The following is a 14,754-nucleotide window of genomic DNA, read 5'->3' on the forward strand; positions in this document are numbered from 1 at the left end:
GCACAAATCCATCTTAGCTCACTGGAGACTAATTGTGCTGTTAGTAGCAACATCCAAGGTGGATGTTAAAGATTATCTTTTGACTTGAAGTGTGTGCTATTCCCAGACTGCAGAGGTTTATAAGCGAGCAATTAAGTTGTGAGGATGGAGGGAAGGGAGAAAAGGAATTAAATCATTGGCATGGGTGCAGAAGATTAAATTAGAAGTCTCTGCATGTGATGGTTCTTAGTTTAAATTGTCTCCTGTTGCTTATGCTCAAACTGCATCGATAGAGCTGATGTAATGTGAATTTTCTGGTGAAGAAAATGTAGGAACAGGTGTCCTATAGAATAGATACTCTGCTCCTCAGGTCCTGGCTTGCTGCTGCCTCTCTTGCCATCCAACGTCTCAGCATGCTTTTTTCCTGAACTCCAGCACCTCCTGCTGATTGAGTCTGGCCCTTTCCGCACAGCAATGCTGATCCTGCTCTTCCCTGGCCCATGCTTGGCGGCAGTGCTAAGTCAGTCAGTAAGTCAAGGACAGGGTTTTTATCTAAGTGTAGCTGTGCTTTGAGTGCTCCCTACACAGCCACATCCTCCACTGCTGAGTTTGCCAGACATCCTGCATAATACATATTACATAGTAAAACTATGTCTTGTTTTGAAAAACTCTGCTTTTTCTTATGTTTTTTTTTTAATGGTAGCTGGCCACTTTGCAGCAGCCTATTATCAGGAACCAAGAAAAAAGGCTCCTGGGCAGGTGCAGATAAATCGCGAGTACACACTGTGGGTGCTCTGCACCTCTCAGAGCATCTCTGTGCTCCGGCATGGGATACTTGCTGTGCCTGGGTGCTTAATCCCCAGGGGACTGCCTGGGATTCACTGCCCAAGTCTGGCAGCCTCCTTCCAGCTCTGCCTGTGGCTTATGGTAGCTCTGGAATCCCACTTTTCAGCCAGGTTTGCAAGTCTCTTGCTGCTGTAGCTGTTGAGGAAGGGTTGGCAAAGTGTCAGATTATGGGCAGTGTCAGATTATGGGCAAGGTTGGGTCCCCATGGGCAGCACTTTCAGCAGTTGTGGTTAACAAAGTGGTGGCATGTCATACATTTGGTACCAGGTGGTTAGGGGCTTGCAGACCCCGCTGGTGGGCTGGTTGCTCACCCACTTCCACCTTGGCAGAACAGCCTGAGGAGAAACTAGCAAAAGCTAATGGCAATTGCTTATAACCACTTTAAATGGTGCAGTCAATGGGGAGCTGGTGTGAGGGTTTTTGCTCTGAACTAACTGTGTGTTGGCTTGTATTAGTGGAACCCTGTCTCAAATCAAGAATGTTTTGGTTGAGGCATCATAGGAAGTGCTGCAGTAATTAATGAACACAGTTTTGCCATACTCTCTGTGGGGTAGTGTGCCTTGCAGGGTCTTTGCTTAAGGAGTTTGCATCATTGTGGCTTGTGGACACTGTGACAATACTTATTCCTTTGCTGTGCCCTAAACCAGTGAAGCCATTTCATTTTCTGTGCAGAGCACTTAAATTTTTAAGAATCATTCTGGTTTGGGGGCTGTATTTCTTACCAGAGTTACTGCAGCATATCAGAAGAAATACTTGCACTGTGCTCTCTGGATATTCTCCTCAAATAAGATGCTCTGAACAAAAATTAATTTTGCATGCACAGAGTATACTGTATAACTAGAAACTGCTTTAGATATTAGGAAATAGCAGACATCAGTACTTGAGGGAATTCTGGATTTATTATAGGTAAAAGCTCTGGCTGGTAATTTCTAGCATAACTGAGGGATTTATTTTCCCCTCACTGTCTCCTTCTGAAAAATGGTGTATGCTTTCCTAGAAGCACAGGGTGCTGCTCTTTAAGGGCCAGAGCCACGCCTGCTCACTATCTGTAAACGGCCTCATAAGCAGGCAGATATTACAGATTTTCTTATAGTCTGAGCAAGGCTCAGCAGCTCTGGAGGAGTGTGTGAATTGATGGTTTTCAGTGGACACAATTTGCAATGGGATCACAGGTATAAAGTTTAGAGCAGCTTGATTATTTGCTGGTTTTACACAACATTTATCCATGCTTTAGAAAGAGGAATTTGCATTTAATCTCAATTTTTCCCCTCTCTCCCCTTTTACAATTAGGATTCTAGCAACTGCTGGGACTGATTTTGACCTGCGGACCCTGCGGGCTGTCCGAGTGTTACGACCCCTGAAGCTTGTGTCAGGAATCCCAAGTGAGTGTCATGATAACGTTGTCTTCACAGTCAAAGGTGCTCTATAGCTTTTGGGGTGTTACATGCTTTTCCGAGCAATATTTTCTTCCCCTGCTTCTCCACGGTCTGTGGCTCCTGCCCTTGCTAGGTTCTGATTTTCTGTCATCCCGTTTTGTGTACAGCCAGCCGATTTCAGCACTGCGCTCCCAAATTTGCAGGTGAGCAGCAGGGATTTGTCCTAGGGCTCCTTTGCCTTTGGGGTTGAATTAACTCCCTGGGGTGTGAAGACGTGAGACGCAAATTTTGCAGCTTTCAGGCCCCCAGCCCTGAACTTGGATCTTCTGACAGTTTTTACCAGCTGAGCATCTTGCACTGGGGATTTTACCCCTTTAATAAGGGGAAAAAAACAAAGGGAAAGAGCAGATAAGACTTGGTCTTGCTTACTCATTGGGCAACTTGATATATCTTGCATGCTAACGTAAAGGGTCTGAATGCTCCAGTGAGGAGCTGCATCATGCCTTGCTGATGCCCTGAAACCATCAAAGTCCCCACACCGTTGCTTACTGCCTTTTTATTTGTTGCTGTTCACCAGCTGCTCTGCCCGCTAGTGGGGGATCGCTGTCAGGAGTGGATTTCATTTCTGAATGTGGAACAGAGAGATTTTTCCCTGTAGCAAGAGCCAGTGAAAGGGAACCACTGCTCTATGGGATGCTCTGCTCTTCTTTGCATTAACCCCTTGGGAGGCAGGCAGCCCCCTCTCCTCCTGGGCGGTGGGTTGGGGCATCAGCTCTGCCACCTCCCTGGCTGCTTCAGGACTGAAATGTTGGTGCTGTAGAAATCCAGCAAGGGGTTATGCTTTGCAATAACAGCACCAAAATTTCCTGAAATCAGCATCCTTTCATGGGCAGGGCTTGAATCTGAATTTCCATGAAAGAGAGGTCCTTGGCTGGGCTTGGGAAAGGTGTCATATATTAACAGGATCTCTGATATGGAGATGATGCTGGCTGTTTTTTCGTGGACTTCTTGCCTGTGCAAGGTAATATGGTGTTGTGGTAGTGACAGTCTAAGGATGTCTGAGAAGTAAGGTGGCCCCTCAGGGCTATCCCTGTCCTGGTGTGGGTTGCATGTTCCCTCCAGGAGGATGTGCTCTCCCGCCCAGTGATATGTCCTGGACCAGCATAGTATTTTCCAACAGAACATTATGTGCTCCCCTGTTTTTAGTGTTGCTATGAAAGCTGCGTGCTGTGGGTTTTTTTCCCCTGTATTAAACATACATACAATCTTGAGGTGCATTCATACAGAAGGATGGTATATGCTTTTCTTCTACACTCTCAGTATTTTTCCCATCCAACAGATCTTCATGCTTTTTTTTCTGCATGCACCCATATTGACCTCAGTAGTGTTGTACAAGGTGGCAAGACCATGATGATCCTTCATGCTCCGTACCTTAGGACAGGCCACCAAGGTGGCTTTCAGCTGCTGCTTATCGCTGAAGTTTTTTTGTTATGTGCGTCTGTATGATGTTATCTGACACCTCCATCTCTTCAACCTCTCTTGCCTTATCTCCCCTGGTTTTAATTGAAAATGAGTTTTAGTGCCAGCGAAAAAGCTATGGAGGGATAACCCTGGAGACAGGGATTTGTTTCTCCAGAAGCAGGGTGTGATAGGCACAGCAACATCACAGCTATTCTGTGTGTCACAGAGGGAGAGGCAGCCTCTCTACAACCCAGCGCTCCCTGCCCTCCCTGGCACAGGAGGTACCACAGCCATGCCCAGCTCTGCTGCTGCATCCACACTGCTGCAGGATCTGCCTTAAGGACCTGCTCCAGCTCCAAGCTGAGTCTTGGGACTCCACTGGCTTCAGGAAAAGTCATTTTTGTGTCTCTGAAGCTTAAGAGACCTTTGAATTTGTGATCTGAAGAAAAGGGGTCAGAAAAAGATAACTCTCCTCATTGTCTCTCTCGCATCTTGGGTGCATTATGGCTGTAGCATCTTTTTCATAGCATCCTGGGAAAAGCAGCATTGCTTGATATTGCCAGTCCTAAGCTATCCCTTAGACAACCCCTCTGTCCTACCTTGCCCCCACCCCCAAGCCCTTGTTTTCCTTCCCTCACTGATTATGTGTTTTTCCTTGTCCCCACAGGCTTGCAGGTTGTCCTCAAGTCCATCATGAAGGCGATGGTGCCCTTGCTTCAGATTGGGCTGCTCCTTTTCTTCGCCATCGTGATGTTTGCCATCATCGGGCTGGAGTTTTACATGGGGAAGTTTCATAAAACCTGCTTCTCTAACGAGACGGGTGAGCTTTGAGCTTCGCTCCCCTCCCAGCATATTGTCACGATGCTTCTAGTCCCCTTCATCTCATCAGGATGCTTTCTATCCTGCTCTTATGTTGCTTTTCCTTTCTCCTTTTCCACATTCACTGCATTCTCTCCCTCTTTACCCACCTACTCTAAGAGTTAATAGACTTTTGTGCTCACCCTACATGCACTGGGACAGATTCCCCTCTCTCTGTTACACCACTGTGGCACCCCTGATGCTAGCGGGTTGCTTTCAGTTTACACAAGAGGGAGACAAAGGTGCTTAGGGCCTCCTCTCATGGGAGAATTTTTTCATAGTAGAAATACAGAACCAAATTCCTGTTGCTCCAGCTTGTTGAAGGGTGGTTTTTGGGTTTTTTTTAAATTTATTTTTATTTTTTTTTATTTGTTGGTCTCTGTTTACATTTTCATTGGGTTTAGCGCTATGAACAGCTGCTGAATGTTGAATATCCTTGCAAGGTTTCTGGGGCAAGTTGCATGGGTATGAGAAAACTTCAGTATGAAATAGTAAGATTGGAAAGACTGGGAGCAACCAAAAAAATAAAAAAGGACAATAGACAGAAGGCAAGGAGCCCTTTGATGGAGAAAGGATAAAAATATCCTTCAAACAGAGAAGGGCAAGGGAAATTGGGTACTGCAGAGTAAATGATGTGTCTGCATGTGAATGAGTGATAAACTCTGGAAGATGGAGGTAGAAGGGAGTAATGCTCAGAGACCCTTGGCTGGGACTGGCTGCCATGTCAGAGCCAGCTGCTTGTCCATGGCTCAGAACTCATTCCCATTAAAAAAAAAAAAAAAAAAAAAAAGCCAATTTTTTCCATGTAATTTTTTAATATTCCTTTATAGTAGTGCTAATGTGTTGGTTATCTGGGCTATCCACAGATGAAAATATTGTTCTTGTCTCCAAAAGATTGCAATTTAAGGTACAATTGACTATCTTTAGAACAGAGTCTTGTATTTTTAGTGATTATCACTAATAGGTCTTAATATTGATTTATTTATATGCATTCAAATGGTAATAAAACAACATCCTTGCCAAATCTCTGGGCATCCTTCACAGTGCTTTCTAACAACAACATGGAAATAGTTTAATATATTCAGTTTATACAGAGCTTTGCAAAAGCAGGGTAAAACTGTTTTCTTGCTTATGTTCCTATGTAATGTTAGAAAAACATAACACAACTTGTAAAGGACAGTCAGGTGTTGTGACCTGTGAGCAAAGCATGAGGATTCCTGGAAGAAATGATTTTCTGGACTGGATTTGTTGGAGAGGAAAATCTTTTTGCGGGGTGTGTGTGTTCATGCCAAGTAAAACAGGTCTCAGCCCACTGCAAGGTCTCTGGGGCTATTGCAGCAATTACAGAGGAATAATAACAATGGTGACAATATAGGTGTGTAGGAAGCAGAAGCATTCTTGGTGAGATGGCAGGGAGAAAGCAGTTATGAGCAGGTTTGCATTTTCTAGGAGCCTTTTCAGGTCTGTTAAATTGCAAACAAGGTGGGTGATGTTTGCATCCTTTGTTTGCAGGTAGCAGCTGCAGGCTGAGCTCTGAGGCTGTCTTCCTAATGGGCTGACTTTGGCCGGTGGGCTAAAGAGAAGAGTGTTTTGTTTTGTTTTGTTCTGGCTTTTTTCCCCAGAAACTAGTTAACGTAAAAGGGAAAAATAAACCCCAAAGCTCATTGTGTTCTCTTGTGACAACTCTCTGACATCAGTGATGACTGAGAGATCTCTGTGCCAGGCTTGGGGACCAAGAACAGATTTTTGTCACGTGTAATGTCGTGTGTAAGTGACTCTTGCTTGCTGGGTGGCTCCCAGCTAGGAATTGGGAGTGCAGCCGAAAAACTGTTGTGTGCGTTGCATATCTCTGCATTGCAGCACCTGGCATCTCAGTGGGAGGACGTGGCGTGGCCGGGCTCACCTCCCCCTGAATCCACTGGCCGGGTGGTGTGGGAAGGCGCCTGTGTTTACAGGCACCGACCCCTTCTTTTGTCAAGGGCTAACAAGCTGGTTGTCGGATGAATTACGGGGATCGATTCCACTTTCTCGGCGGGAAATGGCGCGATGGTGTTTCTGGAAAGGCAGAGTGTGGTGAGGTTTCCTGGCGCTGCGGTCCCCTGTGAGCAGAGCAGCAGAGCATCCCACAAAGCCATCAGCTGAGCCTTTTAAAACCTAAGTGCTTATCATCTCCAAAGAGGTGCATTAACAAACCCAGGCCTGATACCACGGGCTCCAAAAGCTGGCTTGAGTGTGGAAATGTGAACCTCATTAAAGAGATGTCTCTGTCAGAGGGTAGCAGATTGGAGGAGGAGGAGTTGCTCATGCTTGTTTCTGTTCCAAATTCCCAAAGTGAGCAAACTCCTGGGATTTTTCCTGGAATCAGGAGCCATGTGAGAGGTACCAGCTGTTACTTCAGCACATCATGGAGGTAATCGAGTAGAGGTGTCAACAGCAAATGTTGCTGTAGCCCTGCTAATCCAGTAGCCCTGGGTAGGTCAGTAATATACTGCAACAGAGGGTTGCTGGGGACCAAAATATGGCAAAAGGGTTATTCAAGGCCTTTGCCACTCAGCCTGACTGACTGTTCTGAGCTAGTGGAAACACTTCTCTATTTTAATGAAAAATGGGTAAAAATTAATGGCAGCACGTGTTCCGGTGGATGTCTGACTTGTTTTCCTCTCCCTGCATCCTCCATGCTCTCCTGTTCTGCTGACACAGGATTATTTTAAGCAGCCACCCTCCACAGCTGGCCCAGCCCAAGTGCCCTGAAGCTGCTCCAGCAGAGAAGGGCATCACATTTGTTTCCCATTTTTCCTTGAGACTCCACTTTTCTCTGTCTTCCCCAGCCATGGGAGTAGGGACCAGTTCTGGTCCCTTTTTTAAAAAGGAAAGAACCCCAACCCTTTTGTCGTGGTTTAACCCCAGCCAGCAACTAAGCACCACCCAGCCACTCACTCGCTCCCCCCGCACCCTGCAGTGGGATGGGGGAGAAAACCGGTAAAAGAAGTAAAACTCTTGGGTTGAGATAAGAACGATTTAATAGAACAGAAAAGAAGAAACTAATAATGATAATGATAACACTAATAAAATGACAACAGTAATAATAAAAGGATTGGAATGTACAAATGATGCACAGTGCAATTGCTCACCACCCACCGATCGACACCCAGCTAGTCCCCGAGCAGCGATCCCCCATCCCCACTCCCCCCAGTTTATATACTAGACGTGACATCACATGGTATGGAATACCCTTTTGGCCAGTTTGGGTCAGCTGCCCTGGCTGTGTCCCCTCCCAACTTCTTGTGCCCCTCCAGCTTTCTCGCTGGCTGGGCATGAGAAGCTGAAAAATCCTTGACTTCAGACTAAACACTACTTAGCAACAACTGAAAGCATCAGTGTTATCAACATTCTTTGCATACTGAATTCAAAACATAGCACAGTACCAGCTACTTGGAAGGTAATTAACTCTATCCCAGCTGAAACCAGGACACTTTGTAGTAGATGTGCATTGCATTTTCAGAGCATTATCCCGCAGCAAAAGGCCAAACAGAGATAAAATGGGATTCTCTTTTAAAGCACACTCAGAAATGGTCTGCAAGAGCCAGATTTGGTATTTTCTTTTTGCAGACTTGTCTTTTTTCCCTTGTGAAAGCCTGTGGTGACCCATATGGGAACTGGAGAGAGATGCCCTGCATTAAGGTGTTGAGTCAACAGGAAAATGCGTCACACCCACCCCCACCTCCTCATTAGCCCCCCCCCCCCGCTCTGGACCCACAGTGACAATCTTGTTTTCCTCGTGCAGGCTTTGCTCTATGGAATGATTATTCCTAATTATTAGTGCTGATCTTGTTTTCCCCCTGGTGAATTTGATTTTGTGCAGTTTGCTGCTCCATTACCATAATGTGTCACTTTTAAAACCCTTTAATATTTCCTGAATTGTGTCTCTGTGTAAATAGGAGTATTACCTAGTATACTTATTTACTTTGAAAACCGAGCACTTTAGTTTTCCAAACTGCTCTGTGGTGGTGCTTGCAACGTCTCTGGAGGGCTGCAACACTTCAGACTTCACAGCTGACCCTGGAAGATGCTGGCCACCCTTCTGGCCATCCTTTGTGGTCCTTAACTATGACAGACTCATCCTCCTTTGTCTTCTCTGGGTCCAAAAGGAAACTCAGCAGAGAAACTCCATCCCTGCTGCAGACAAGCTGACAGCTAGATGCTTTCCCTGCCATGTGTGCCTATGTTCCATGGCATTGCCCTTTAGGGCAGAAATATGAAGCTTATGGAGGGGCTGGAGCTGTTAGTCCACCTCGCAGGCTGCTGTGGTGGTACTGCCCTGTGATGAAGCCGGGACTCCTCATGCAGCTGTGGTTTAACATCTGTATCTGGACAATTTTGGGACTATCCATGAGCAGCTCTTGCTTAAGCCACTGGTGAAGAACCTGCCCTTTTGCTTTAATGTTATAGTGCCAATATTTAGCGCTTAGCTATGCTCTAAGAGGGTGTATTGTTGGCTCCCAGTGTTTGAAGTATACACCATTCCCAAGCCCTTGCTTTTACCGCACAGGGTTTTTTTTTGTGGTGTTTCTCATATATGAGATGGCTGAACGCTGGGGCAAACTATAAATTATGAGGACTTCAGGGATGGCTTTGCTCCACCCTGCAACTAAACCATCTCTTACAACATAGCAGTATATAAATGACTACATAGGCATAATGTCTTTTACATGCCCACAGGGGCACAAGGAAGCCTGAAATGTAAATTATATTCATGCAGTGGCGAAAAGAGGATGCAGCAGCACCAACTGCTTGACTGGCTTCAGTCGGTAACTTTTCTCCCCACTCTTCTTCTCTGCAGGTGATGAGGTGGGAGATTTTCCTTGTGGAGAGGAGCCTCCTGCCAGGCAGTGTGAGAGTGGGACCACCTGCAGGGAGTACTGGCAAGGGCCCAACTACGGCATCACCAACTTTGACAATATCCTCTTTGCTGTGCTCACCGTCTTCCAGTGCATCACCATGGAGGGATGGACCGACATCCTCTACAATGTGAGTCCACTGATAGGGCTGTAGGACTCCTGGGGTGCTGTTATGCATTGTGTTAGTTTGGAAAAGGTTGTTCTGGAAAAAAAGTAATTTAGTTTGTGCATTTCCCCCCCCTATTGATTAGCACCCCAACCTGTTTTTTAAGAGGATTATTCCTATTTTCTCGGGGGTTGTTCTGCTGATCCTGTAAGAGCATTTGAACCACTATCATGGCCTGTGGTCATTTGAGGCTACAGAATTTCTTACCTGCAACATGCTGTCTTGTGTCAGTGTGGTGTTGCCATGTGTAAGAATTGGTGTGTATTGCTCCAAGATGCTGGTGTGCTCTGTTGTAGGATGGGTTGGGGTGAGTAGGAGCATGTTCTCACGACATCCCATAGAAAATCAGTTACCAAATTGCACAATATAGGGTGGCAAAACCAGTGACTCATTAGTATTTTGTACCTAGAGGTTTCTTCTCTTGACTGGGTCTAGCCTTCGTGATCAAACTTGTAACCTACATCAATGAACAGCATCAACTGGATGTTAGCACCAAGATCCAGTACTAGTTTTGGCAACTCCAATCCAATTTTACAAAGCCCTATGAGTCACCTTCACACCTGGCATGACTCTGTTGGCTGTAGAGAAGATATACCAGGCTGAATTTTCTCGCTAGGGTTTTTGCTGGCTGTGCCTCCTGCCTGCCAGGACCATGACTGTCACAGCAACTCAAGGTCAAAACCTCTTGGTCAGTTTTACTATTTCCAAGTTTACAAAGAGTAAGGCAACCTCACCCAATGAGCAACAACTGAATGACTCCGCTGCCTTTCAGGCAGTGTAATGCTCTCATTGGTGTCTGTAATTTATACCTACCCTTTTGAGGTGTCATGTCTTGAGAGGCAAGCATCTAACCCTTGGTAACAGGCTGGGAGTAGAGCCCTTCAGCTGGTTTCAAGCATCTGGATCATATTTTCTTGCAAAGTGTGAGAGCTGCCCTTTGGGAACTGAAAGGGACCTGTGTATCTGTTGCATACCTGTTCTCCCCAGCTTTGTGATTTGCTTAGGTCTTCACATTCTTCTACAGTGGGTGTAAAGTGCTATGGTTTGGGTCTGGAGGGTGGTCCAGCTGTTTTGTACTTCCATTTTCTATGGACTTTATCAAGTATAGGAGCAGGAAGGAGGGAGCGAGTGGTGATGATTAGCAATGTATGGCTACACTGGCTGCTTTCTTCCGTTGACTGTAGAAGGAAGGACAATCTGACAGCTGTGCATAGATGATCTGAATTGCCCCACGCTGTCCTAGCCAGAAGTGCTAATGTGGAAAAATAACTAAGGTAGGAATTAATAATGCCTCCAGACTATTTCACTGGCTGGTAGGACTAAAAAGTGTTCAGTCTACTTCATTATAGACTCTAGACCCATGCTGGGCTCTTTTGCAGACCTTCCTGTGAGGGTTTCTGTAGCAACAGGAAAGTATTATTAATATCAACCACAGTAAATTGCAAGGTACAATTCTGCTGTGTTTGAAGCCGATATATCTGATTTATTACCTTCTCCATTCATTGCTCAGTTCCTCCATTTCTTCCCAGTCTCTGCCCACTTAGAGTGATGTCTAGAAGGGCCCATTTCGCCACTGCATGCCCTCCCCTCACCCTGAAACTTCATCACACAACCAGTTTCTCCCATTCTCATTCAGCAATCCCACTCCTTACTTGTAGTGCCAACTGTTGTAAGAAAAGCCCATTAGTATCCTGGCTGGAATTGATTAATCAATATGTGGTATATTAGATCATCTTCTCCCAAACTGCCTTTTGTACCACATGCAAAAACCAGGCTTACTATTGGGGTATTGATTTTGGGGGTTGCTTTGAAAACTATTATAGTATCATTCTAGATACCCATTAATCTAATTGGAAACAGATGCCTGGATGAGATGCAGTTGAGTATTTGTTGTATAGTATCAAGCCTTGTCTGAGACCCCAGCTTAGGTTTTAATGCTTGGTGGGTTCATGTCTCTGACAGATGTGAGGGTCTCTGGATGGTCTGCTTGTTGGGTGGAGGACGAGTGGTGTGTGTTGTGCCATGGGACTACTCGGCAGATGGCATTCATGTAACTAGTGCCAGCAGCCATCTCTGCCCCCTCTCCCTTGGCTCTGCCCTGCATGCTGTGTCAACCCCTCCCTGCGCTGCTCTGCTTGCTGAGGAGCTGGCTGTGCTTTTGCAGGTTAGTAGCTGAGAAAAGATGTGGGTGGAGAAGATCCACTCTGTGCAGCCCTTAACTTTTTCACAGCTTCAGTCATCTGCTGTTTTCTGGCCGCTTGGCTTTCATTTTGGTTTCTTCTGTGCCTACTCTTAAGTTCATCAGATTTAAAAACAAAACAAAAGCCCAAACCACGCTGCAGCAATGACTGAAAACCTGGCATGGTGGGTGTTTGTGGGTGTCAGACTGTGCAGAGGTTAACAGCAATGCAACCAGTCCGTCCATCCAGCACCAGGCAGTTCAGCAACTGCATATTAATGCTGCCTGAATCAGCTGGATCCCTACTGGACCCATACTGGGTTGATATGGGAAGAAGCTGGAAGATGTTGCCTCTTGCATCCAAAACTTGAACGGTGGGGTAAGTGAACATGTGTCATGGTCCTTCTCGGTTTGTGGAGGACAGGAAGTAAGCCAGCATATTTAGGGTCAGACAGCGGGTGAGTGTCAGAGGTTACTTGCTCAGGGAGCTTTGATTCACCATTTGGGTTCTCTGCTGCTAGGGAGAATGTTTTTGGCTAGGAAAATTTTGCAATGGTGGAGCTAGTTTCCCTGCCAGCCCCAGCCTCTGGTCTGCTTAAGGAAACCAGCATTCCCCTGATGCATCAGAGCTGAGCTGTGAACCTACTTTCAATGTTTTGCTTAATTAAGATTTGCAAAAGGCTGTGGGACCACAAGAGGCAAGATGCAGTCTGTGTAAACAGTGATTATGCATTAGTAAGAAAAATGGCTAGTGCTTTTTCTCCCACTAACTAAGTAGAAAGCAGGGAAAGCTGCTGTTCCTCATGCTCTTCCTTCACCCTTGCCTTTGTGTGCCCACTGCCACATGTTAGGTTTGGTTGGGGTAGGTTTGTTGCCTTGCTTGTACAAACACTCTCCCTTCCTGCTGTTAAAGCAGACAGCCCCACGTGGGGTCCATTCTTAGGGCTGAAATCCCTTTGATGCCAGGCAGTCTAGGACCAAGACCCATTATGGAGAAGTTGAGGTTATGACTGCTTCCTTAATGGGCCATTCATTTCCTTCTGGAAAATGGTGATTGATTTATTGCCCTGCATCAATAAGGCTTTGTTATTGCTCCTCTTTTCCTGCTACTGCATTTGTTGTGGGGTGTTCAGAAGAGTTAGTTTTTTTAGTTTGCAGTGGTGATGGCTGGGGTCAGTCGCAGGGTGAGACGTGCTTTACCAGTTCAGCATTAATTTAACCAAGGGGAGAGTTTGCTCTGTCCTGAAAGCAGCTTTGAGACTGAAAAGTTGGTCTGTGGTGGCATCAGGCAAGCTGAAGAGTTTGGTGTAAAGTGGTGTTCAGGAAAGAGGGAGCTTGGGCTTGAGTTTGATGGTTTGGCTCAGGTCTTTCCAAAGAAAGGAGGGTTATTCAGTCATTTCCAAAGGATTGAGATGACTTTATATGTGGTCCAGATGCAGCCTTCCTACAGATTTAGAGAAAAATAGCATTAAAGGCTAGGCTTTGCAGTAAGTAATCTACCTTGGAAATATTCACCACTTCTCCTGTGATAAATTGAGGAATTAGGAGGGCAGGGAGAATGCAAGTTCACAAATCTCAGCCCAATATTTCCTTGCTGATCCACTGTTTATACTTTCACAGAGTTTCATTTTAATTAGGGCCAATGAAATCTTTCTAGCAAGACTTTATCTGGAAGGTGATTTATGCTTGAAGCAAAAAGACTGAATCATCAATTGGGTGAAATGCTTTAAGAATAAGCTGGGGAAAACTCCTTCCTGAATCAGCAGTACAATAGCATCAGAGCAATTGCCCCAGACAAGCACTTCTGTGAGCTGGAGATGTGTCAGCTGTGGCCTGTTTCTGCTCAAAAAGGTCCAAGGAGCAACAGGTGATTTAGGAAAGTTGCTGTGTCCTGAGGACAAGGAAGAACCTTTTCTCCAGTCAATGGAGTGCTCTTACCTCCTGCTAATTCAAGGCTACAAAGTGATCTGGGAATGCATTAAAATAGAGTGACTAAACTGTTTTCCTCACTGTGGGAGGACTCAGTGTCACCGTCCAGTGTTGTGAATAGTTTTTCTGTCTAATCCAGTGCAGACAGATCAGAGATCCCTGAAGTACAGGGAGAGCATCTTATGGACTGTGAACTTAGGGGAAAAACCTACCTAGAGCACCAGCTCACTGCAGGCAGCAATGCTGCTCAAGTACAACATGCCCTAGAGTAGCAAACCTGACTTCTTTTTCTGCAGCTGGGACTAGTTTAGTCCCAGGCAGGTCCAGAGACGGGAGTTGTGCCTCTCAGCAATGTGGACCAGCCCCTGCACTGGGCTGATGCAACCATTCTGCATCCTAGTTTGGTGATGCTGACACAGGCTCTGCTGTGGGCTCTGTTGCTCAGGGTAGGCACTTTCTGCTCGCAGTAGTGTTCACCTGGAGCATCACACTGGGGTTGAGGGTGATGTGAGACAGCAAGGGTTGCTGCGTCCGCTTTGCTTGTGCCTGAGGGAGCCATTACTGAGGTAAAGTGGTAACTGGTGATCAGATTATCTCTTGGGACCAATTTGTAAATTTATTCATTAGTTCTCATAAAGTATTTTAATATGTTTAAGTATTACCATGCTGCACTTGTTACCATGCTTTAAGCATCGCTGTCTGACAATAACCAGTGGCTGCTGGAGCTTGAGTATGTTAGCATTGCTGGGTGAGGAGAGTGTTTCCAGTGATGGCCTCCAAGTTCTTGTCAAACTAAGGTGCAGAGTCTGGGTAAAGAAAACTGGGGCTGAGTATTGGGGACAAATACAGAGGTGGGAGGAAATAATGCAGATGCTCAGCAAGAGAAACTGTGGTGCCCTGGGATCTGACTCCTTCTGAGTCCTGATCTTCCTCCAGATCTAGTTTTCAAATTAAACAATGGTATTTTAGATCATCTTGTTTACATGCTTAGTGTTTGTGAATGACAGTGATTCATCTATTGCATTTTGCTAATATAGGCTATTTGGAGGTGTAAAACTTTTT

At 45.7% G+C, this 14,754-nt stretch overlaps 1 protein-coding gene across 25 annotated transcripts in view; it reads left to right on the top strand.

Annotated features, from left to right (window-relative positions):
• CACNA1B (calcium voltage-gated channel subunit alpha1 B) overlaps nucleotides 1–14,754 on the top strand; it is a 314,217-nt gene that overhangs the window by 106,615 nt on the left and 192,848 nt on the right. For all 25 annotated transcript variants that reach the window (XM_030000172.1, XM_030000169.1, XM_030000168.1 and 22 more), the window contains exons 4-6: nucleotides 2,116–2,207; nucleotides 4,330–4,482; nucleotides 9,361–9,548. In XM_030000172.1, the coding sequence (XP_029856032.1) occupies nucleotides 2,116–2,207; nucleotides 4,330–4,482; nucleotides 9,361–9,548 (433 nt within the window). The remainder of the gene's footprint in view (nucleotides 1–2,115; nucleotides 2,208–4,329; nucleotides 4,483–9,360; nucleotides 9,549–14,754) is intronic.

Source organism: Aquila chrysaetos, chromosome 24 (genome assembly GCF_900496995.4).
Source record: "Aquila chrysaetos chrysaetos chromosome 24, bAquChr1.4, whole genome shotgun sequence".
NCBI lineage: Eukaryota > Metazoa > Chordata > Aves > Accipitriformes > Accipitridae > Aquila > Aquila chrysaetos.